Source organism: Symphalangus syndactylus, chromosome 12 (assembly GCF_028878055.3).
Source record: "Symphalangus syndactylus isolate Jambi chromosome 12, NHGRI_mSymSyn1-v2.1_pri, whole genome shotgun sequence".
Lineage (NCBI taxonomy): Eukaryota > Metazoa > Chordata > Mammalia > Primates > Hylobatidae > Symphalangus > Symphalangus syndactylus.
In genome coordinates, this window is record NC_072441.2 from 74,250,125 (window position 1) to 74,275,905 (window position 25,781).

At 40.9% G+C, this 25,781-nt stretch overlaps 1 protein-coding gene across 31 annotated transcripts in view; it reads right to left on the reverse strand.

The window, feature by feature from the left end:
• The window catches only part of LOC134731321 (cyclin-Y-like protein 1B), a 64,948-nt gene that overhangs the window by 8,078 nt on the left and 31,089 nt on the right, over positions 1-25,781 (reverse strand). For 20 of the 31 annotated variants that reach the window (XM_063625973.1, XM_063625972.1, XM_063625974.1 and 17 more), the window contains 7 exons: positions 18,063-18,122; positions 15,677-15,711; positions 10,277-10,377; positions 7,095-7,130; positions 4,973-5,024; positions 4,270-4,389; positions 78-244 (listed from right to left, as the gene is read on the reverse strand). In XM_063625973.1, coding sequence (XP_063482043.1) covers positions 78-244; positions 4,270-4,389; positions 4,973-5,024; positions 7,095-7,130; positions 10,277-10,377; positions 15,677-15,711; positions 18,063-18,122 — 571 coding nt within the window. Of the gene's footprint in view, positions 1-77; positions 245-4,269; positions 4,390-4,972; positions 5,025-7,094; positions 7,131-10,276; positions 10,378-15,676; positions 15,712-16,442; positions 17,214-18,062; positions 18,123-18,595; positions 22,394-25,781 lie in introns of those variants that run through there. The other 11 variants (XM_063625951.1, XM_063625949.1, XM_063625950.1 and 8 more) reach the window with 8 other exon arrangements.

Here is a 25,781-nt window from a genome sequence, read left to right on the forward strand (position 1 = left end):
TTTTTACAATGTTAACTTGGAGAGCAAATGAGGTATGGAAATTGGTTACACTGTTCGCCAAAACCTTACAAACTCACATGTTCTCAACTGCAATGTCCTTGGGATTCTGGCTGTCATCCACACTCCACAGACCACGATTTATCCAAACCTTAGAGGCAAGAAGCATGGCTCCAAGGACAATCTTTTTCCAATTAGTAGGACAAAGATCGATGTTAGCATTAGTTAGAAGTTGTTCAATGTACACCTGCAAAATAGAGTGCTGCTCTTTGATTTCAGTTCAGTTTAAGTGTGGTGATACGAACATTTAAGAATGAAAGATTTCTTCTGCTTTTGACCAGAAAGTAAGTGCCTTTTATTCTTATGCTCTGCAGAGACTTTGCTCAGACAAAGCAAGGGGCCAAATCACAGTCATATTGAGATACCTCTGCAGCCTACTCTGCCCATAGACATTTCCAGCCCAATTTCGGTCACAGGGATGACTGGACATCCCGTGGGCATGAAGAGAGGCACCATTAGCACCTTCACACTCATGAAAGGCAGCACAAACTCAGGCCCAGTGCAGATTAAGGTTGTTCAGGAAACACTCCAGTGCTGTCCGTGTGCGGCATCACACCTGGCTGGCAGGTAGGAATTTTACAGGTGTGCCATGCTTGAAAATGTAACGCCTAAGTGATACTGAGAACACTGCTGTCTTCTCCTTTTCACAATAACTAACCCACTCTTGAGACACCAGCTAAGGAACTGCGGGTCAAGAGCACTTCCCAATGCTTGCCGTGCAGACAGCATGACAAGTGCAGGTCTGTGGCTCAGAAATAATCTCCATATTCAGTGCCTTGTTAAGGAACGCATGTGTGTGAAAGGAGGGTCCTGCTCACAGCCCCTATTTTCCATGTCTCCACATCACTTCATGAAAACTCATTTCTTGTCCTACAGTATGTGCATTCAGTCAATTCGGTTGGTTTTTAGGTACAGACAGCTGTCGGCCTCTGTATCCCTGGGGTTCCTCTCAACCTGCCAAGCAGTTTGTGAGACAATCTCAGAAAGTATTTTCTATCTTTCCAATCTCTATCCTATAAAGAACTGGGTGAGGGACCAGCTGAGTGAAAGTTACAGAGGTGAGCTCTGAGGCATTGCTACCCCAGAGGGTGCTCTGCAGAAGAGTATGTCTCTATGCTACTTGAAGTCTTTGTATCAAGACCAAAGGAGAACAGTTCATTTTAAGAGAGTTCATTTATTGTCCGAAGGTTATAGATTGGCGGCTCAGATCTGGCAATGTTCTCCAAACTAAACTGTGTTTTCAAAATCAAATGGCTGTTGAACGTGATATGTTCTTATGAGAGATTCTGCTCCCTTTCCCCCGACCCTGCACTATCGAGTAGCCTAGGAATGACCCTCCTTCCCAAGGTTCAACTCCACAGGATTCACTAGAGAGCACTTGAACAGCATTGGTGAGCCCTCAACTTCCTGTCACCTTTTCTGGTAAGCTGGAGCTGCTGACACTCACTGATACCACTTGCCCTCCTGGGTCAGTGAGAAATCTCCTTTTTTAACACCAACTCTTCTGTCAGCACGGTGGATCCCATCCCACATTTGTAGAATACTGTTCTCCAAATCACCTCTTCTTGAAGACTTTCTCCCTCTCTGCCAGAGATTTCCCCCAATACAAATGTGTTTCCTGTTCCCATCCTGCTCCCCACAGCTCCCCAGGGGCATCCTCTCATTTGCTTATAGCATCAGGTCCTGTTGCCAGCTCCTCACCTCCCGTCTCTCATTACCCACCTCACCCACTCCTATCACTTGCCTGAGACTCCTCTTGCCAAGGTCCTCGGAGTCTTGACACCTACAAACCGGAGCCCTTCACCCTAAGGCTCCACTCCTCAAGCTGGCCTTAATCTTGTCCAGGGAATTGCCATTGGCCTAGCTCCTAGGGACTAATACGTACATGTGAGTTACCCTGTTCCAATCTGTGTGCAATCCCTCTATGACTACCTTCATGGGTAGGCTGCCTGTTTCAGATTCTGAGCCACCATGGGTAATGGCTCACCTATATCACCCTAGTTGCTTCTTGGTCCTCTTCTCTGCCCCAACCTTCCTCCCAACTGTGGTCTACTTTCCCCAAAGCAGTCGCCATAACCTCTTAAATTAAGAACACTGCACTCCCCTGCTCAAGATCTACCATGAGTGCCCCCATCAACCTGGTTGAACTCCTTCTTATGGCCTGCAAGCCAAAGGGCTCTGTGAGCTGTGGCACTGCCTGTGCGGCCTCATCTCTTCTGTTCTTTCCTTCATTCCTCTCACCACACGGGGCCCTGCTGTTTGTTCCTTGAACACACATGAAATGTGTTCCTGTCTCAGTCCTGGCACTCATCCCACTGCCTGTCATGCCAGCACTCCTTATCGTCCTCACTTTATAGTCAGGTCACTGTTCAAATGTGACCTCTCTAGAGAGGCTCCTCCTGATCATCCTATCTGAAACAGTGAGCCCCTCCCGTCACTCTGTCTTTATCCTGCTTTATCGTTTTGCTATTTTCCATAACCTAAAAAAATGCTTTCCTCATTACAACATAAGCTCATAAAGACAAGGACTGTGTTCAACCTGTCCTCTTCTCTTCCCCAGCACTTAGAAGAGTGGGACAGGGTCGGCATCCAGGGGGTGTTTATGGAACAGACAACTTCTTGCAACATTTAGCACTGTGACCACAGCCTTTCCTATCCTTTGTTCTTCTTTTATTATCCTCTCCTGCTCTTCCTCCTTCCACTCTAGCCACTTTACTGGAGGCTTGTCCCTTACATGCTGGTAGTCCTTACAGAGCTATCTTCTGTCCTCCTTTTCTTTTCCTTTCTAGAGATGGGGACTTGCTATGCTGCCCGGGCTGGACAGAAACTCCTGATCTCAAGTGATCCTCCTGCCTCAGCCTCCTGAGTAGATGGGACTATAGGTGTGTTCCACCATGCCCGGCTTCTCCACTGTCATTCTAAACACTTTCTCTGCATTTGAGCAGCTACTCTTTTTTCTTTGAGACAGTTTCGCTCTCATTGGCCAGGCTGGAGAGCAGGGGTGCGATCTCAGCTTACTGCAACCTCTGTCTCCCAGGTTCAAGCGATTCTCCTGCCTCAGCCTCCTGAATAGCTGGGATTACAGGTGCCCACCACCACACCCAGCTAATTTTTTGTATTTTTTAGTAGACAGGGTTTCACCATGTTGGTCAGGCTGCTCTCGAACTCCTGACCTCAGGTGATCCGCCTGCCTCAGCCTCCCAATGTGCTGGGATTACAGGTGTGAACCACTGTGCCCAGCCTTGAGCAGGTACTCTTAGTCTTCATTTCTTATTTCCAGTTCAGATTCATGCTGCAGTCCCAATGATCCAAATATTGACTGTGCACGGCCACTCTGCTATCTTACAGGCACACCAAATTTAGCCTGTCTACAGTGAACACCCCCTTCTTCCAATCCAGCTTTCCTTCCAGCATCAGCTCTCTCTCTCTCTCCAGCTGGAAGTTCCACTCCTGCTTCCTGCCAGCAGGTGCTGAGCATTCCAAACGGCCTGCAGCTCGATGAAGAGGTCTGTGTCTGATCCAGTGCCCACGGAGGGGTTTCTATGCAGGTGCCCAGCAAAAGCCTTCTCTTCTAAGCTCTAGCCAGATGCTAAAGGAGAGGATACTGCCCTAAGTATCTTTTCTCTCCTGGCTGTGTGGTTGACATTCCTCTACAGGTTAGTGTAGGGAGGGGTAAACCAATCCCAGCCATCTGAAGAGGACTTCATATTCAGAATGAGTCTCACCACAGTGATTCTGTGAGAATGATGTAGAGGTAAGGACACAGCTGCGGCTTAGCAGGCTATCTAGCAAAGCTTGTGTCCAAGTCTTACTGGTACCACATTCCTGGGCAATTTATGGAGCAGGCACAAGAGGTCGGCAGGAACAACAAAGCATTCAGAGCAGCAGCTCCCAGTCACAGCATGCATCAGAAGTGCCCAGGGAATATGGCCTGGGACTCAGCTTAGATCTACATTGGAATCTGTTGAAGGAGAAACCAGAAATCTCTCCTGCTGCCTTTAATAGCAATTATTCTGTGATAAGAAAAGCAATGGCATCATTTTAAACCACAATGAAGATTAAACTCAAATATGTGTATTTACTTTGCTTGCACAGATTTCTCTTAAAAGATCTGATGATAATTCCAGGAATCTACTTTTAGTTAGAAACACGGCCATACCCTTTGTAGGAGACCAGTTGTTAAAGATGCTTTATAGATAAGAAATATCTTACCAAAGCTACGATTGCACATGGAGTTGCTAGTTTTATGACTAGAAAAACAGTACAGAAATATCTGAAAATACAGTTGCATTTGGGATCATGCTCGAAGGATTTCCCTGGAGCCTTCTCTTCCTGAAAGAAGGCAAAAGGCAACATAAATATCCACTCAAGAAAACTTTTTAAGAGCTCTTAAGATGGCAATGTTCACATTTGTGCCCACGTGTCCCTTACAACAATTCTGATGGGATGTCTTTTAATTTTAAAAATATAAACAGCAGGATCTTAGAATATTTTTGGTTTTCTGCAAACATAGGCCCTATGGTAGCCCTGTGGCTATCATATGTGAAGGAAGTTTTTAACTTTTTATAGCATTTAAACTGATTTAAATTTAAATTGTTTTCTAGTTCGATTCACAGAGATTGTGCATATTTGTCAGGACTATTTACAAATATTTATATTGCTTGGTGCTATAGAAAATTATTTTTTTAAATGACACATTTCGTTATTTGGATGGTATATTTACTTCCCTTAGTGCACTAATTAAACCAAGCTGCAAGTCAGCTCTTACTCCAGCATGCCCACTGGACAACACTCCTTATATAAGACGATTAGATACAACAGAGGGAAGACTTAAAGGTGGGTGATTTTGACTTCAGCATGAACTAAATACAACTCTATGGGACAAAAATAGAACCTTAAAGAAAGTGACACTTACTGAAAGTGGATGTATTGGCTCTTCAAAAATAGCCAGAGATCTATTTGCAGATCTATAAAATAAGAACGTGCATTTACGAAATTGATTCGGGAATTGTTAACATCTTAGTAAAGTACCTGCTGGGAGGAGGGCATGGAGGGTGGAGGGAGATACACCTTGTTTGCTTTGCTAAAATTTGTTCACCAAAACAATTTTTTTCAAATTTTTCTCCTGGATCCTGGCCTTCAGAGGGTTTCTTGACCTCTTTTTCTTCAGCACATGATGTCCTGAACTGTGAAGTCTTTTCTACATTGATGAGCCAGACTTGCCTTTAAATATTGACCCCCACTAACAGGCAATGGTAATAAATTATATCTATTTTCACTCCTCTGACCTCATGCTGGAACACAAGAACATTTTATGAAGCAGTCGTGGTTGCCAATAAAGTTTTTAGAACTTTTAATAAATGTGAATGAGATTCAGATTTCCCAAATCTTCCTGTAGTATACATCTATCATATTTGTTTAAGTAGTTTGAGTTACAAACTTAAGTGTCTTTTTATTTTAAAAGAGGCCAGTCTTTAATGGACTTTAAAAAACTAACACACCATGTGCTCATTTAGGAAACCAGTGGTTCTCCAAATGTGGTTTGTGGACCCCTGAGATTCCCTAGAAGGCCCATGATGTCACAACTTTTTTTTTTTTGAGACAGGGTTTTTTTCTTTCACCCAGGATGGAGCACAGTGGTACACACATGGCTCACTGCAGGCTTGACTCTTGGGCTCAAGCGATCCTCCTGCCTCAGCCTCCCAAGTAGCTGGGATGAAATGTGCACACCACCATGCTCAGCTAATTTTTAATTCTTTTTTGGTATAGATGGGGTCTTGCCACATTACTCAGTCTCAAACTCCTGGTCCCAAGTAATTCTCCCACCTTGGCCTCCCAAAGTGCTGGGATTACAGGTGTCAATCACCACCTATGGCCCTAAATGTTCTTATAAGAATACTAATTCAACCTGAGAAACTGATTGAAGATGAAACATAAGAATAATTTATTACTTTCTAAAAGTATTAAGACATTGCTTGCTTTCTCACTGTTCAACACTTGTAGTGATTGCATAAAAGCAAAAGTGGGTAAAACTGCTGGTTTCTCGGTATGAATAAAGGCTGTAGTACCAAATTATACTAGTATTCATTCCACTCTTCACTGTCCCTTGCAGTTTTTGTTAAAGTAGCCAGCTTCACTTAAGAATGTCCTTGATGAAACAGTAAAAATTAATGGTGTTATTAAATCCTGAAATCTCTTTTTAGTATTCTAAGTAGGAAGTTCACATAAAGCACTTCTGCATACTGAAGTATGGTCATGTTAAAGAAAAGCACTTGTGGTTTAATTGTGAGCTGAACAAGCCAATTCTTCACAGAACACCATTTCTGTCTGAAAGTATGACTGACTGTCATTCTCCAAAAGAAGTCAAGTGACTCTGTCATTTCAAGGAAAATAACAAGTATTTGTTGTGTATAATAAAGCTAATGCTTTCAAGCTAAAATCAGGACTTGGAAAACTCATACCTACTACTGTGAGCTTGACAGCATCTCAATATTTGAAGACATTTTTATAATCCTGGTGATACTAATCAAAGTGAGTTTTTGACATTAGAGATGAACATGAATTAATATTTTCCAAATAGCCAATGCATATTATAAAAGCTGGTAAGGGGAAAGAGCCATTTATTGTACAAGAAAGATCAGTGAGTATTAGTGGAACGAATTCATTGATATGTACAATCCCATTATAACTGTTTTAATAAATCAGCACTTGTGAAGTTTTGATGTGGCTGAAGAATACCCACAATTACCTGAAAGCTTTAAAAATACACATTTTTTCTACTATATATTTACATGAGGCTAGTTCATCTTTTTCTTTCTTCTTTACAATAAATTGCAAACAAGACATTAAAAAATACACTTTGAGACCCTCAATAATTTAAGAGGTAAAAGAGTCTTACAAAAACCCACAAATGATTCACTTTAATACTGTAAAATAAGCACTCTACAGCTTATGTCTATAGTTATGACCTAACAGCATGTGTCATATTATACAAAGTGATGAGCTGGAGTAACAAGGCAGGTTTTCAAAGAGCTCACCTGTGCTTTATGTTGTAATATATTGCCAAAGTCACACTGTGGAGAGAAAAATATATTTGTAAGAACTGATTTTATCATTTGTTTGGCCTGAAGATATGTTTTTAAAAGGGGGAGGAGGGAACCCTCTCAGTGGCCCTGAAATCATCTTGTTCAAAACAGTACTGTATGAGCACTTTTGTTTTAGCTCTCTGGCTTTATAGTGAAAATAGGAGAACCAAAATGCTAGGCAATATGCTGTTAGAAGACATTTCTGCTGATGGTTAGTATATATAAATAATTACATATTTTCCCTGTCATTTGCTCTTCTATCCATAGAACCTTTCATCCTGTGCAAGTCACTTACATCTATGTGTACATATGCTTCTATTTAGGCCATACAGTAATGTTTTGCTTTTTAAGTGGCTAAGCCCTGCATTTCAGCTCATTTAGTTCACCATCACCTACTCACCCATTTGTCATTATTTCCATAAAAGCACATAATGAATGTGCTTTATACCAAATAAAGTAATTTAAAATCACCTATGCATAATTATTAGCAGAAAATTTATTAGTAAACATAATGCACACAAAATTAATGGCACTTTTAGCTATCCTGATATAAGCAGCACTAAACACACAGTGTAACACTGCATCATACAATGTTCATGACAGGTATTTCCACATTCGTTTAAACAAAATATTAGTGAACAAATACAACTCTTCAGATATATGTTACTGTGGTCCTAAGTCATCCTCAGATGTTGTGTGGCAGCAAACAGGGGCTTCTCTTGGATAAGTTCTGTGCTTCCATTTGCCCTCAGCATTTAAAATGAGGCTCAGAATAATTTGAGAAGGCAAATTTGAGTTGTAAAAAGTAGGCCTTAGAACATTATTAGTATCTAAGATGGATATTTCTATAGTGCCTCAAACAGTTTCACCTCCAAATTGATTTCAAAATCACAGAATTTGAAGTTACATGCTGAAAAGACCACTGAACCTTACATGACACTCCATGAACCACCCATTTTACAAATAAGAGAACCAAGGCTTCAAACTGATTTGCCCAAGGTCTCCACATAGTGCTTTTGTGAACTGCAGGTGTTCACGAAACACTATGGTATGGTTTAAATTTAAGCATCTGCACACATACATAGAAATGACTTGCACAGACGAAAGGCTCTATGGGTAGAAAGAAGAGCAAATGACAGGGAAAACGTGTAATTTATACGTGAGAACCATTAATCCTCCATGCAAAGGAAGCAGTGGCCCCCATGTTTGCTGCACACTGGATCACCCAAGGAGCTTTAAATACAGCCTTACTGCCAGCTGGAGACATTCTGATTTAATTTGCATTGGGTATGATTTGGGCATCAGGGCTGTTGGCAAAGTTCCCCAGGTGATTCCAAAGTGCAGCAAAGTTTGGGAATGACTGAGTTAGGGTTAAGGTCAGAATCATCTGGGATGCTTTTATCCATATAATGATGCCTCACGTACTTAAACGTTTTTCTAGAAGGCTTGTGAGTGACCAGAGATGGAGGGAATGTGGAGCTGGGAAGATGCATGTGTTTGCAGACATATATTTTGAAGAACCATGTATATGTGATTCTAATATTGCTCACTCATCCCTTTGAGAACAATGGATTACTAGCCATGAAAAACATTTTTCAAAATCTTTCCAAAAAGCCAATTTGCTGTATTAATTTGCTCAGTAAACCTTCATTTCATCAAAAGTAAATATACCAAATGATCCCTTCTTAAATTTGAGAGCAAATTAAAACTAACTGTACTTCAAAAACAAACTTCTAGGCCAGGCATGGTAGCTCCTGCCTGTAATCATAGGACTTTGGGAGGCGGAGCTGGGTGGATTGCTTGAGCCCAGGAGTTTGAAACCAGCCTGGCCAACACAGGAAAACCCCATCTCTAAAAAAGAAAAAAAATCCTATTTTAAAAAAACTTATAAGAATTAGACTATGCTGGAAGAAAAGCAGAATCTCTACTTGTTTAAGCAAGGTGAAGCTTAAAAACTACTTTTGAATTGCATACTGAAACATCAGAATCTTTTGAAATCAGAAGAAACCAGGGACTCTAGCCAAAACAGAGTGGCTTTTTACTTAGGGCTGAATACAAACATTAGGTGATGACTCCATAGAGGCCAAACCTCAGGGCTTTAGACATAGGTGGAGTCCAGTTCCTGCTGAAACAGAATTTGATCTCAATAATTGTTATACATGAGAGAGGAAAGTAACATTATTATGAGCATAAATTTACCATTTTTTATTATTGTACTTTAAGTTGTAGGGTACATGTGCACAATGTGCAGGTTTGTTACATATGTATCCATGTGCCATTTTGGTGTGCTGCACCCATTAACTCGTCATTTAGTATTAGGTGTATCTCCTAATGCTATCCCTCCCCCTTCCCCCCACCCCACAATTTTAATTAAAGTGGAAATTACTGACAAATTAGCTTAAAAAGCTAGTACATTAGAAACAAAATTAAGCCTGTAAGCTAGTCATGTTTATAGACTGGAAAGTTAAGTTAGGGATAAGGACATTAACAGGCTAAGGTAGTAGTTCTCAAACTGTTTTCCCAAAAATCAACACTCATAATCTAAGCAGATGTTAATAATATTCCCTGGACACTTCCAATGGAACTGGGCTTTGTTGTGACTTTTTAAATAAACTTGAACCCATCATTCAAGGGTGTTTTGAAAAGGCATCTATGATTGTGGCCTATGAAGTGCTCATGCATGATGGGAAAATTTAAATGCAGATACACCATGGTACCACTGGAGGACAAGCTGTTCCTTCATCCAAGAGTAGCTTCCAAGGTAGTACCCATCGTCTTAGGCCTGTAGCCCATAAAGAACTAATAATTTTTCCCAGAAACATCCAATAAAAAGCACCTCTCTTTCCCATTAAGTTCAACACTATCATAACGTGAATGCATCAAATAAATAGCTGTGCTTTTTCTGGGATTGCTTATTTGCTATCTGGCTTTTCCTTCTATCACACAGCCTCTAAAGTTAAAAGAGAAACAGAAAATTCATATTTAGGTCCCAGAAATCCATACATAATTGACATCAATTTCTTAAACGGCTTGCTGAAAAGGGCAACCAAATGGCTGAAATGACAGAGGATGGCCGGGATGCTTTTAGCATAGGGGGTCTGTCACTCAGCCCTTGGCAGCCTCGTTGTACTCACTTTTCTAATGTGTGTCTAAGATCAGGCTGGCTGACTGTGCTGTTATCTAGCAATATGGTCGAACATGAGCTGTATTTTCTATCAAGAACCCATGGAGGTATCTGAAGGAGAAGGAAGATAGAGAAAAATGTCACAATAGGCTGAACCTACAGAAGTGTGGGCTTTTTTCCTTAGTCAAAATGTCAAACAATAAAGCATTAAGGTATTTCTTATGCCCCGTGACCTGCCTGAGTGTGGTATCGTGAGCAGTTCTATGGGAAACTCATTGGAGGCACTTAACTTCCGCAGATGATGTTTGAGGAATGGGTTATAAAATGCTGCCCTTGCTATGATACCAATCATCAAACCTGGCAAGCCTCTATTATGAACTCCCTTTATAAATAATGGGAAAAGTTTAAAATAACATTTCATGTTTTTTTATTATGCAGTAAAAAGCAGCTGAGATTTTCTATTTCTGTTATTCACTAACTACAACAAAATGTCATACATTAAATAATATTGGCACAAGAGCATTTTTATTGCAGTAAATAAAGACCTAATACTACATTCACTAAGTTACTAATCCTAAGTGTTGTACTCATTCAAGAGACAGTGTGATGGAACCAGCGTTTTAGAGTCAGAGACCCTGTGTGCCAGGGCGGCCCAGTGACCAAAAAAGTGAGGGGCCATAGGTCTCTCTGGGCCTGTTTCCTTGGGGGAAGATAGAAAAAGTACTGCTTCAAGACTCTCTCACATCTAGAAATCAGATGATGAAAACAACTTCGGGAATTTAACTTCCACTTCATGTTTACATAAGACTGCTATTACATTACGCAAATGAGAACTTCCGAGTATACTTTACATTTATTTCAAAAGTTGATTGATTTTATTCTGTAAGTTATTTGACACACATCATGGCACTGTCCTGCCTCACTCATGCTGCTCTCTGCCCGGAATACCTACTTCTTTCCCCCTTGTCCCAGCAAGCTTCACCTCCTCTGCCTTCTGGGATCCCTCTGCCAGCAGCCACACCACAAAACATTTCCGGTTTTGTGTACTGTCAGTCTAATTCACCGTGTGTTACATGATGGCAATTGCCTGCAAAGCATCCCCCTGGTGAGAAAGTAAGCCTCTCCAGGGGAGGGAGGGCCCTTCCTCTCCTAACCGCAGCTGCTGAGCACAGAATGTGGGAGAAATTCAGGAGTTCAATAAATGCTTGACAAGTTATTTAAATCAGTTACAATTTGGAAGATAAATCTTCCTACAGTTACAAATTGGTGAAAATTTATCTGCAGTGGTATCAGAGAGGTGACAGTGAGCCTTTTGAGCCCTGTAGAAAATAAAGTATCTCTAAAACACTTTAAAAGTATCTATTCATTTGTCGAGAGTGCAACAGTCAATATGGAAACTGCCTCATCTATGTTTAAAAAAATGCTCTTCCTGGCCGGGCACGGTGGCTCACTCCGGTAATCCCAGCACTTTGGGAGGCTGAGGCGGGTGGATCATGAGGTCTGGAGTTCAAGACCAGCCTGGCCAAGATGGTGAAACCCCGTCTCTACTAAAAATACAAAAATTAGCTGTGTGTGGTGGCAGGCATGCCTGTAATCCCAGCTACTCAGGAGGCTGAGGCAGAGAATTGCTAGAACCTGGGAGGTGGAGGTTGCAGTGAGCTGAACTCATGCCACCGCATTCCAGCCTGCGTGACAGAGCAAGACTTCGTCTAAAAAGAAAAAAAAAAGCTCTTTCTTCAAAATAATGGCAGTAACAAAATCCTAGTCACCAAATAGTTGAAGAGATCAACAGCATTATTTAAAACCACAAAATACTAATTATTGTAGCTTTAAAAAAATAACTCCGATGAGCCTTCCTTCCTCCTATTGGGATATGCTTGTCTACATCATGTTATCACACTCTTCCATCAGGGTCTCCCACAAGTACATGAAAGACAGGGTAGGGAGAAGATCTAATGGTACTTTATAAAAGTACACAGTATTTAAAAATTGCCTGTAGCCAATAATCAGAAATATCCATACTTTCTTAACAACATTTTGCTTGTTTCAGATGCTTTTTACTATAAATTCACTTACTACTTAACAAAAATCCCAGATGTTTTTGAACAATATTACTATTTGAAGGACCAAATTCTCCTTCAAGGTAGAAATGTTTTAACTCTAGCTAAACTCTTACGTCTCTTAAGCTATTCTATTAATGTATATACTTTACATTAACAGTGTATGTGTGTCAATGTATATACTATTATTGCCTCAAAAAACAAATATAGCATGAAAAATGAAAATGGACTCATTGAGATACTTTCATTCAAAGTCAAAGAAGGTATCCCTTAAGGTCACTACTATTAGGGGTAATACAGCATAATACTATGCCATAACAAAAGTTGTTTCTGAGGAAAAGTCCACATATGAGAATAAAAACAGAAAAAAGATGCACCAGAACATAGACTAGTTGGTACAGTTTAGGTGGTATCTGTCCCCATTTTGTTCTATTTAAAATTTCATATAAGGAACATATATTGGTCTGTGGTTTTTTTTTTTTTTTTGGAAGTCTTGCTCTGTTTCCCACCCTGGAGTGCAGTGGCCTGAACTCAGCTTACTGCAACCTCCGCCTCCCAAGTTCAACCAATTCTCCCACCTCAGCCTCCTGTGTAGCTGGAAATACAAGTGAGCAGCACCATGCCAGGCTAATTTTGGCCAGGCTGGTCTCGAACTCCTGGCTTCAAGTAATCTGCGTGCCTCAGCCTCCCAAAGTGCTGGGACACAGGTGTGAGTTACCATGCTCAACTCTCAAGATCACTTTTTTCTCCCCGTTTTTTTTACAAGACATGTTTCAGATATTTTTTAAATAATGACTTTTAGCTAACTTAAAAATTTCTAACACTTTGTGCACTAACAAAAACAGCTCCATCTATGTTGCACAGCAATGGGACCACATGGCATGTATGGAGTTTGAATAGAATTCTTACACAAGGCCTGAGTGGAAAAGTGTAATATGCTTGTTGGAGGTATAAATAGAAATTGTCTGAATTAATGTCATAATTATGTTGAATTTAAACTTAGATTTACACTTACATATGGGTTCTAAATTTGGATTAAATATGATGGATTGACCAGAAATGTATTTTCTCTTCCTTCTGAAATCTCATTAGTATTAGTCATAAAATAAAACGTTATACACAGGACCAGGAGACAGGATTGATGGCAGATGATCCTGAGTCAATGCTGCAAGGTGAAAAGCAGATAGAGGAGCGGCAACCGCCATGGAAGCACAACTTTGGAGCTGACAGGGAGTGACCTGGACAGAAGCAAGCAACCTTCTTTGTTTTGAAGAACCCAACCTAGGCTCCAAAATGGTATCTGGTACCTGGGACATGGTAACTGGGAAGGTAGGGTGAAATATACAACAGAAGCCAGCAAGGTCAACTGTAGAGCTGTGCTTAGAGCCCCAAGGCCACCTCCCCTCCCATCCTATAAGGAATCTGTATGCGCATTCTCTGGATATATTATACCTGAGGGTTTCTGAGCTCAGAGCTACTAGGGCTGAAACCTAGGAAATGGGATTAAATTGCACACACAAAGGGAAACTCCACCTTCCTTCTCAACCCTGCTTCTAGAAAGCCAGCAGCCATGCTTGCACCTCCCAGGCAGAAACTTGGGAGACTCTTCTTGGAAGAAAACTGAACCATTGTAAAGAAAATACCCTCATACCCTCATATAATACACTGATGTCCCCCAAAAGAAAAGCTGGCTTGACCTCCAAATCCCCACAATGAGAATGCTTAGTGAACAAAAGTCCACACATCTGAGAGAAGCCTTCAATGAGAGATCAAAACAACAGGAAAAGGGAAGTCTTGGGACCAGTAAAAATTCAGGAGCAAAACTTAAAAAAAAAAATCTTAAAATACCCTTAAGGAGATTAAAAAAATTCAATAGAAGGGTTAGCACAGAAAGTCAAAGAATCTCTAAGAAGCAGAACAAAAGACAAACTGGAAAATAGGAGGGGAAGAAATTAAAGATCAATGCAGAAATACTGGTCTAAGAGGCCCAACATCTGAATCATAAGAATACTAAAATAATAATAATAAAACAGAGAAAATAAGAAAATTCTCTAAAAGAGATAGTCTGCAGGCTTAATGGCCGCAATAAAATAAAAGGTCCCCACGAAGCTGTATTGTACAATTTCAGAATCCCAGGAATAGAGAAGATCCTAAAAAGCTCAAGAAATGTAAAAATTTGTTACATATGATGCATCACACAAAGGCAATAGTTTCAAGAACAGTATAATGAAAACATAATAGAGAAATGTCTTCAGAGCCATGAAATTTAGTTTTCACTCTAGAATTTTATACTCTATAACAAAGGAGGGGTTTTGAGAGAGGCTAGATCTCTATGCATATGTGTCCATGAGCCTTTCCTCGGAAACTGTGCTCCAGCACCACTGGGGAGTAACACAAGGCAGAGGGCAATGCACAGTCTAGGACTCAGGGATCCAACATGAGTGGGCGCAGAAGAGTTCAGAGAGGGCTCCCAGGAAAACAGGCCCAGGACAGCCTAGGGAAACATAATCTATCCTGGAGGAGGATAACCAAAGGCCAAGGAAAGTTGCTCCAAGAAAAAACAGGCAACATATGTTTTAGTAGATAAAACATTATTTTTGTTAGGCATGTGACAAATGTTACAACACTTGGGGAAGAATAGCTGTCAAAAAAGAGGCAAAGGAACATAGTCAGAAAATTAATTCCATACACAAAATAATGAAGGATATGAAAACAAAGAGCCCAGCTGGGGAGTAATGGTCGCATTTGGCTTTATGAGCTATCATGGGCTAGGAAAAGGGGGGTTATCTGGTAGAAGTACAGAAGTGTTCAGATTTCAGAAATATTTAAGAGAAAAAATGAAGGATGTACAAGGAGGAGGCACAGTCAGAATACTATATGACTCAGCAGTGAATAATATGTGCATACCCATAATCATGTAAATATCAATTAGTGATTTAATTAAAAATGTGTTACAGGTGGAAGAAACAGAGAGAGAAATAAGGTCACAGTGGAGTGAGGATGCTACGCTTTCACCTGCTATGACAGGAAGTCAGCAGAAAGTGTTGAAGAAAATGGACTTAGCTATTTTTAATTTTATTTGAATACAAAAGATTAAATATTTAAGGCAGATATTTATATCACAACCAAATTATGTAACTTAAATGTCAGACACCCTTAAAAATGGGCACAGTAAGCTAAAGACTTTCTTGCATAAATCCGATACTTAGGAAAATAGAAGAAATTTAGAAATTCCATCAAAAAAGGATCATGCTAACAGCACTGGCTCCCTGTTAAATATTTAAAGAATCATGACAGATAGACTTTTAATTCAAACAATTAATTTCTTAACTTTTCAAAAGCTTACTTACATAATATAGGTGAGAGCTCCTCCTCTTTTCTTGCACTAAGAATGAAAAAATAACTAATCAATTCCGGTAAAAATACCATAGAATAAAAGTAGTTGCTGATCATCTGATTATCACTATATAAAATGAGATAAAATTCCATTTTTAAAAATTCTTACCAACAGAATTTATAATTTAAATAATCTGGCATGATGAATCTCATAAAGTAAAATCTAAAAATATAGTTTTACTTTTTGACCTAACAGATATTTTATTACACAAATATGAAAGAATCCCCATGTACATAAGGAAAGGCAAAACAAATTAGGCAAGTGTGTGCCCTGCAAATCTCATGTTGAAATGTCGTGCCCAGTGTTGGAGCTGGGGAAGTGTTTGGATCACAGGGGCAGATCCCTCATGAATGGCCTAGCACCATCCCCTTGGTAATGAGTGAGTTCCTGCTCTGAGTTCATGCATAATGTTCTTGGCTTTTTATTGTTGTTGTTGTTGTTCTGAGATGGGGTCTCACTCTGATGCCCAGGCTGGAGTACAGTGCCGTGATTATGGTTCACTGTAATCTTGACCTCCTAGGCTCAACTGATCCTCCCACCTAAGCCTGCGGAGTAGCTGGGGCTGCAAGCACGCACCACCACACCTGGCTAATTTTTAAATTTTTTGTAGAGACAGGGTCTCACTATGTTGGCCAAGGCGGGTCTCAGACTCTGGCCTCAAGTGATTTGCCTGCCTCAGCCTCCCAAAGTGCTGGAGTTACAGACATGAGCCACCACACCTGGGCTGATCTGCTTGTTTAAAAGCAGGCGGCACCTCTCACTCTCTCTTGCTCCTTCTCTCATCATGTGAGAGATGACTTCACCTTCCACCATGATTATTAGGTTCTTGAAGCCCTTGCCAGAAGCAGATGCAGCACCACACTTCCTGTACAGCCTGTAGAACCATGAGTCAATAAAGCCTCTTTTCTTTATAAATTATCCAGTCTCAGGTATTCCTTCATAGAAATGCCAAAATACAGGACAGATGAGAAATTTAGCTAATAAAAAATTTACCTATTGTATATCTGAACCCCTAGGCAGTAGTGTTTTCTGATTCTACATTTACACATAGCTTACTTTCATTACCAGGATATAATAGCTGACAGCTCTAAGAACCAATTTCTGGCCAGGAGCCAATCTCTAGATGCACTAGAATCCCTGCAAGCATCCCAAAGGACTTACCAGTCATCTACTAATATGTTACTGAAAAAATAAATGGGTCTTTACACAACTGAAAAGTAGCCTCTCTTAAACTCAAATGTTGAAATGAGTGTCTAACCTAATTGAACATGATATCCTCAGCACACAAAATCATTTTGTTCTAACACAGGTCCAAAGAATAAAAGCTACAAAGGGGACTTGGGCCACACTTTGTTCTCCACAATGCCTCCTCCTTTGAAGTTGAACTGGTCTCACTGACACACATTTCTCACTGCTGAAGAGGACATGGGGTAGGTTTTCTTCCACTTCCATGCACTCTATGTGTGAGAAGCCCATGGTTCTGGAAGAAACTGAGAAATACAACAATCCTAACCAGAAGTTACCAGCTCAAGACAGGCAAAGTCCACACAAACTATGAAAATGCAGGGGAGAAACCCATTTTTTATTGTGCTACGTTACTTCAGATGTTATTATAGAACCCCCACTTCTTGTATTCTTGCTGTTGAAAATAACTAAAAAACATGGTGTATGGCTTTTTTTGAAAATAAAGTAAGATTTAGCAGAATGTTACAAAAAATAAGCAGGAGTACAGAAAACTCCTACAGTTTTAATTCTCATTCTTAAACAAGCAGGATGTGGAAAATTTACACTAGTTTCACACACTAAGGCTAACCTGGAAAACAGCACAGGCCATATTTACATTTCCATTACATTTGAATGAATAAGTTCTGAGTAGCATGAACATGGATGTGATAGGCTCATGTGGTTAGAGCACTGTGTAAAAAGGAGGCCAAAATCACAGATCCAATCTAGAACAATGGATTCTTTTCATTTGTTCAAGTGAAATCCAAGCTGTAGCCTAAATCCTATCACTCATCATTAAAATGTACTCTTTGGAGCAAGGGAAAAATGGCAAAGACGTATGAAGAAAAAGGCATAAATCCATGACTACTACATTCAGTCATGTGGCCAATTAATTGCATTGATAACAATGTCACCAATTGTGTAAACACAAAGTCTGCATGTTTCCATGAACAGTGACAACTAAAGGAAATTATGTCACACATTAAAATAAGACAAATATATGAAAAGTTGAAAAATTTTTAACTAATATCTGAGTTCCGCTAAATATGTTCTGTAATACACAAAACAGAAAGTTTGTAGTTTTTTGCTTGGAGGAAGAAACCATACTGTCTTACCACTCATTTGATATTTTCTCAGGAAGAGTGTGCTTTCCCTTGGATGGTCAGAAGCAAAATCTGCAGAGGAAGAATAAGGACAAATGTAATAATTTAGATGAGTAGAAAAGATTCTTTTTAAAGCTACACATCCATTTTAATCACTTTTAACAGTCTTGAGAAAAGTTTTTAGCAATAAATGTAAAGAAAATAAAGGCCACAATGTCCCAATTCTACTGAAGAATGCAAAAATCACAGAAGTTCTCCACATATGTGGAATAAAACCAGGCTGTGTCTGGGACTTCTTTTTAAAACTTGCACCTAAATAAACTGATGCAACTTGTAGATGAATCATATACATGCCCTCCTCCTTCTACTTATCAAATATAATCACCCTCCTCTATGCTGCTATTTCAGCACACTTCAGGGAAAGTCTCAAGCAGCAAGTGATGCTGTGGTCAATTAGTGTCAGACACTGGCTCCATATATCAAATATGTAAAAACAAAGAGCTGTTTTAGGCAAAAAACAATTTGGTAAAGAGGCAGGGTCTCACTCTGTTGCCTGGGCTGGAGTGGTGCAATGGTGCCATAGAGCCAGCATAGCTCACTGAAGCCTCAAACTCCTGGGCTCAAGTGATCCTCTTGCAGCTGAGACTGTAGGTGCAAGCCACCATAGCTGGTTAGGTTTTAACCTTTTTTTTTTTTTTTTTATAGAGACAGGGTGATACATGAGGCATACATGAAAATGTGTTATAAATCCTAAAGAATGATATAAAGAGTCTATTTTGGGCTTTCATCCAACACTGCCCATCTACTACCTAGTGTGTAAAACCACTCAGAGGCTTACCTTACACCACCAAACAAGGAAAAACTTTCACAAGTACTTGCATGCTTTGTGCATAAAGGTACAACTCATTCACATACTATCTTTGTTCATTCTTTCACGATTTTTGAATATTCCAAGATACAGTACTTTCCAGTTACAAAGGCACATTCATCATGATGCTTAATTATTCTAATGTTTAAATAAATTAAGAGGCCAGCCAAAGTTTATAAACAGAAGAGCTGTAAGACACTTCCACTATAGGAATGAAATCTGTAGCGTACATTTTCTATTTTGAAAACTTAGTTTTTGGCCAGCCTGGGGAGATGAGAAAGGGGCTAGAACTGGGCACTGGGGTAGGGCGGAGGAGAGAAACCACCAGATGCTGCAGGGAAAAAGAATGAGGGGTGGGGGCAGGCAGGCACAAAGCAAGGCCAGTCGTCCTGCCTGGTCCGGTCCCTGGGCCTAGGAAAGCTGGCTAGGGGCAGCAGGGAGGAACCCAAGGCTGTGGATGCCTCTAGGCGGGACCTTGGGTCAGTGGCGACCAGATGCGCACCTGAGGGCAAACAGTATCAGCCGCCTCCTTACATTTGGGCATCTCCTGGTCGCTGATGTGCTGCAGGTCATGGCCCTCTTGGGCTCCGAAATCCGACGGGGCAGGCTCCACAGCAGTGGGGTGTGGTGCTACTGCCACCTCCACCTCCATGATGTTATAGCTGCAGAGTGGTTCCACCTACCGCACCCTGCGCTGTTCTTTGCTTGGGGCTGGCATTAGGGAGCAGCATGTTCCATCTGTAGCGGCTCCACTCCTCTCTGCCTTGGCCCGCACCTTTGCTTGACGCTGCCTCATAGATGTCAGCGCTGCAGGACAGCTCCCCAGACCTCCTGTGCTGGCCCCGCTTGGGGCTGGCATTGGTGCACAAGCAGCAGCTCAGCATGTTCCCCATGGGGTAGCTCGGCTCCTCTCCAGCAGCTTTGGCCTTCCCTTGCTTCCAAGTCTGCAGAGCTCAGCGCTTCCACCTCTTCCCAGCAAAGGTACGCTGGCAGGGCCAGCCCCTGGCAGTGGGGCTGCACCCCACTAGCAGCCTGCACCTTGCCTCAGATGCCTCCCCTGAGCTGACTTGTCTGCAAGGGTCCCTTGGGAACCTGCTTGGTTTATTTAGAATGGGTCCAGACGCAACAAGCTGTAATTGCGGAGAAGAGAGCACAGACGGAGCTCCTCCTCCTTCCACTGCTTCCCACCAACTGAAGGAGGTTGCCCTGCCAACAGCCAGAGCTCCCTCCTGGTTGCCAGGAACCAATCAGGCCCAGAGTCCCTTCCACACGCCCCCGCCCCCATTGTGATGTGGGAGCCTAGGCACCTGGCTCACCAGGCCCCGCCCTGCTGGCAGCCCTGCCCCCACCTTTCATTCATTGCTGGCTGCTGGGAGCTTTCAGGATTCTCCACTGTGAGGAAGATCTTATGGTTTCAACAAAGGAAGAGGCTTATGTAAAAGAAAACCAGGCCAGGCACGGTGGTTCGCATCTGTAATCCTAACACTTGGGGAGGCCAAGGCAGGGGAGTCATGAGGTCAGGAGATTGAGATCATCCTGGCTAACATGGTGAAACCCCATCCCTACTAAAAATACAAAAAAAAAAAAAAAAAAAAAAAAAAAAAAGCCGGGTGTGGCAGCACGCACATGTAGTTCCATCTACTCAGGAGCCAAGGCAGGAGAATCACCTGAACCCGGGAGGTGGAGGTTGCGGTGAGCCAAGATCACACCACTGCACTCCAGCCTGGGCGACAGAGCAAGACTATGTCTCAAAAAAAAAAAAAAAGAGAGAATAGAAGAGAAGAGAGGGGAGGGGAAAGGAGGAGAGGAGAGGAGAGGAGAGAAAACCACTACATAATAAGATTTTAAATGTGATCCTAATTGCTATTTTTTTTTTTTTTAGATGGAATGTTGCTCTTGTTGCCCAGGGTGGAGTGCAATAGCGTGATCTCGGCTCACCATAACCTCCACCTCCTGGGTTCAAGCGATTCTCCTGCCTCAGCCTCCCAAAGTGCTGGGATTACAGGCATGAGCCACCGTGCCCAGCCTATGATTTTTTTTCTTTTTTTTTAAAGACAGGGCCTCACTTTGTCACCCAGGCTGGAGTGCAGTGGTGCAATCATAGTTCACTGCAGCCTTTAACTCCTGGGTTCAAGCAATCCTCCTACTTCTACCTCCTGAGTAGCTGGAACCACAGATGTGTGCCACCATGCCTTCCTAATTTCTAAAATTTTTTACAGATGAGGTCTTGCTATGTTGCTCTAGCTGGTCTCAAACTCCTAGCCCTAATCGATCCTCCCACTTCAGCCTCCCAAAGTGCTGGGATTACAGGCAGGAGCCACCACATCCAGCCTAAAATAAATTTTTAAGAAGCAGCTTACAATTTCCATTAACACATGGAAAGTAAACATTGGAAATATGGCTGCCCAGAAATCTGCAAATGTGATAATGGCTAAAGGCTATTCTGTCTAGCAAATTTGAGGCTAAGAAATTTTGTGGGATTGCAACCACTGTGATAATGCATGAAAGGATCATTTGCCTCATAAGAGATGTTTAAAAATGAAGAGGTTCATAAAAAATAGCTTAAAAAGAAACTCATATTTCTTGTACCCCATGCAATTCTGCAGAATAAATGGTTCTGGAGCTGGGGCAATGGGTGGGGTAAAGTAATAACTCTTCTTTATGCTTATTTTGGAAGTCCCACCATCTATAGCACTTAACACAGGATCAGACAAAAAGTTCCCAGAACATATTTAGATTCACTGGTTGATGGCCATCATCAAAATGGCTGCTCTTGTCCACAGTCTTGTTCAGCCAGATTCCAAATCTTAATCTGAACAAGAAAATTCCTACTGGAATCTGAGTTTCCATGAACGTATTTACTGGTGGCTGGTACAAATAATAAATCTTATAACAATCAAAGAAATTTAAAATATAAATATTTTTAATCTTTGTCAGTTGGAAACACAGAAAACTTTAAAATTATACTCCCTAAAGCAGCATTTTCTGTAACAGCCAAAAGATGGGAACAACCTAAATATCTATCAATGGATAAATAGAGGAATAAATTGTTATATGTACGTAAGTGGAATAGTACTAGGCCATAAAAAGAAAGTACTCATGCCTGGCTATAGAATCAATGTAGATTGCTACAACTTGGAAGAACCTCAAATATATTATGCTAACTGAAAGAAGCCAGGCACAAAGGGGTACATATTGCATGATTCCATTTATATGCTATATCAAGAATAGGCAAATCCATACAGATAGAAAGCAGATTAGGTCCCTATTCACTTACTGGTCTCCTCTGTTCCGGAAGAATCCCACAGGCTCCTCTGGGGCTTCCATCGTCCTGTGACCTGTAAGTACTAGGAGATCTGTTGGGAGACCATTCAGATACTGCAGAAGCTGGGAAATTGACCAGTGGCCTTTGAGGATGTGGCTGTAACTTCACCCTGGAGGGGTGGGCTTTGCTGAATCCTTCCCAAAAGGATCTCTATAGGGAATGTGATGTGGGAAACTTTTAGAAACATAGCTTCTGTAGGAAATAAATGAGAAAACCAGACCACTAAGGATCAGTGCAAAAATTCTTGGAGAAATCAAAGAAGTCATATGGTAGCAAGACTCTGTGAAAGTAAAGAAGGTAGTCAGCATGGAGAAATGTTCAGCCAGATTCCAAATCTTAATCTGAACAAGAAAATTCCTACTGGAGTAAAGCTGTTGTGAGAATCAGGAGATTGGAGAGATCAATAGGTAGAATAGGAGGATTTCATTGAGTGCACGCAGACCTAGGGGATTAATATCAAGGGATTGGGCCTAAAACAAAGACAGGACTTGAATTTTATACACACTTCTAAAAGGGGGTTGGCTAGTTTGAAACAAACTTACAGTGGCATGAAGTGTAGTGGAGCAAAAGCAAGTGTACAGAAGCAGAACAAAGGCAGTTAATCAAACAGTGACAGGTTCATAACTCAGAATTACATGTGACTCTTGCTATGTGGCCTAGATGGCTGTTATCTAGGTTTGCTCAAGTCCCTTGCAGAGCTTATCTTATAACCTTTGCTATAGTGCCTAGATGGCTGCAATCCAGGCCTGCTCAGGCATGTCTTATGACCTTCACTGTGCTGCTTAGATGAAAAACAGAATACTTGGAGTTAGTAGTTATAGAAAACAGGAATCTATAAACTCATAAATTTTCTCATACTATAGGGGAAAGGAAAATAAAAACAATTTGTTTTTCTTCTCCTTACATTCAGAGAGTGCTAGGAGACTCTCCAGAGCACATTCCTTGGAGCCCTGGCTTCTTAGATAATGTTATCGAGACTTTGCCTGGGTCTGGAGTTTGCCTGTTACTGCTTTTAGGATGAGTCAACCTAATACAGAAGCTTGTTTTTTTTTCAAGCTTGTTTTTCTTTTTATTTTTCTTTCTTTCTTTTAATTTCCTGCCTCAAAGCCATGTAAAAGCAGTGTGTGTAGAAACATCTTCACCTGCCATTCCTCCCTTTGGAGGCATATCATACCTATTTCTGGACAAAAATCAGAGTGTGAGGAATGCAGAGAGAAGACATACACATGTAAACAATGTGGAAAAGCCTTAATTTCTCACCAGTGTCCAACGATACATGCTAACACACACTGGAAGTTGATATTATAAATGTACGGTATGTGGGAAAGCCTTTGATTTTCCCAATTCATTGCAAATCCATCAGAGAACTCACACTGAAGAGAAACCCTATACATGAAATCAACGTGGAAAACCTTCAGTTTTTCCAGGTCCTGTCAAATACATGAAAGAATTCACACTAGCAAAAGACTGTGAATATAGGGAATGTAGGAAAAGATCTATTTTTTCTTTGTCTCTTAAAATACATGAAAAGAGTCACACTGGAGAAAAATTCTATAAATGTAAGAAATGTGGTAAAGCTTTCAGATATTTCAGTTCCCTTTATAACTGTGAACTACAGCAAAACCCTATCAATATAAGGAATGTGTTAAGGCTTTGCTCATTCCAGACACCTTCATGATCATAATTAAACTCATACTAGGGAGAAATTCTATGAATGTAATTAATGAGGTAAAACCTTCAGATATTCCAGTTCCCTCCATAACCATAAAAGAACTCATACTGGTGTGAAGCCATACAAATATAAGAAATGTGATAAGGGCTTCACTCATTCCAGTCACCTGCATAACCATGAAACAACTCATACTGGGGAGAAACTCTATCAATGTAGGAATATAGGAAAGATTTGTTTTTCCATGTTCTGTTAGAAGACGTTAAAGTATTCACACTGGATAAACACCCTATGTGTGTAAGAAATGTGGTATTCACTTACTTGTTCCCTTTAACTACATGGAAGAACTCATACTTGTGGGGTGTGGTGACTCACACCTGTAATCCCAGCACTTTGGGAGGCCTAGGTGAGTGGATCATCTAAGGTTAGGAGTTCGAGAGCAGCCTGGCCAACATGGCAAAAGCCTGTCTTTACTAAAAAAATACAAGAATTAGCCAGGCATGGTAGTGTGCACCTGTAGTCCCAGCTACTCAGGAAGCTGAGGCAGGAGAATTGCTTGAAATTGGGAGGCGGCAGTTGCAGTGAGCCAAGATCACACCATTGCATTCCAGCCTGGGTAACAGAGCGAGACTCCATCTCAGAAAAAAAAAGAAAAAAGAAAAAAAGAAAAGAAAGAAAAAAGAACTCATACTGTCAAGAAACCTTATAAAAGCAAGAAATATAATCAAGCTCTTATCCTTAGATGTTTAGTTCCAGGAACCAACTTTCATACAGCCTTTCTCAGTTGAGTTTCTATCACTTATAACTGAAGGAATTCTGGCAATGGACTATAACACAACTATCAAGAGAATAAGGTGGATTTGTACAGACAGATATATTTTTCTGCAAGGTATTAAGGGAAAATAGCAACAGCAGTTTTCAGAGTGTTGTTACATTATGCCTGTTTTGTTGTTTTTAAAAGATATGTATTTTTCTACTAATAGTGAGAACTGGAAAAAGAGGAGAATGTTCACTTCAACACATGTAAGACTTTAAAACACACACATACATATATACTTAATCACAGAATAAAACAAAATATTATAGAATTAAATGCTATGCATAAATTTTGCATCAATTATCAAATTGTCAAATTTGATAAGCCCAATTATCAAAATTTATTTCAACTTAATTTCCATAGAAGCCTGTGGAATGTACTTCCCAGAAAGGAATAAGAATAAAAACAGTAAACTGAATTACAAAGAAACATGAATGACACGGTTCTTATGAGCTCATCAGTGTTTTATTGAACTTTCTTCAATCTCCCTCTGAAAAGCAAAATCTAGAAAATGGTTATTTCACCATCCTTCTATAACTCCAGAAAGGTGAAGTATATACACTTGAGATCAAATGATCTCTGGGCAGTTTTTAAAAATATATTCATGTTAATATCTACGCTGCAATAATACAACAAGAAACCGAGGAAGGGAAATACATCTAAAGCAGCTGAAACAAAATGCTCAAATCAAGGTATATAATTTTGCAAAACAAACAAGGGGTGGAGCCAAGATGGCCGAATAGGAACAGCTCCGGTCTCCAGCTCCCAGCCCCAGCGACACAGAAGACGGGTGATTTCTGCATTTCTGCTTGAGGTACCGGTTTCATCTCACTAGGGAGTGCCTAACAGTGGGTTCAGGACAGTCGGTGAAGCGCACTGTGCGCGAGCCGAAGCAGGGCGAGGCATTGCCTCACTCGGGAAGCGCAAGGGGTCGGGAGTTCCCTTTCCTAGTCAAAGAAAGGGGAAACAGACGGCACCTGGAATATCGGGTCAGTCCCGTCCTAATACTGCGCTTTTCCAACGGGCCTGGAAAACGGCACACTAGGAGATTG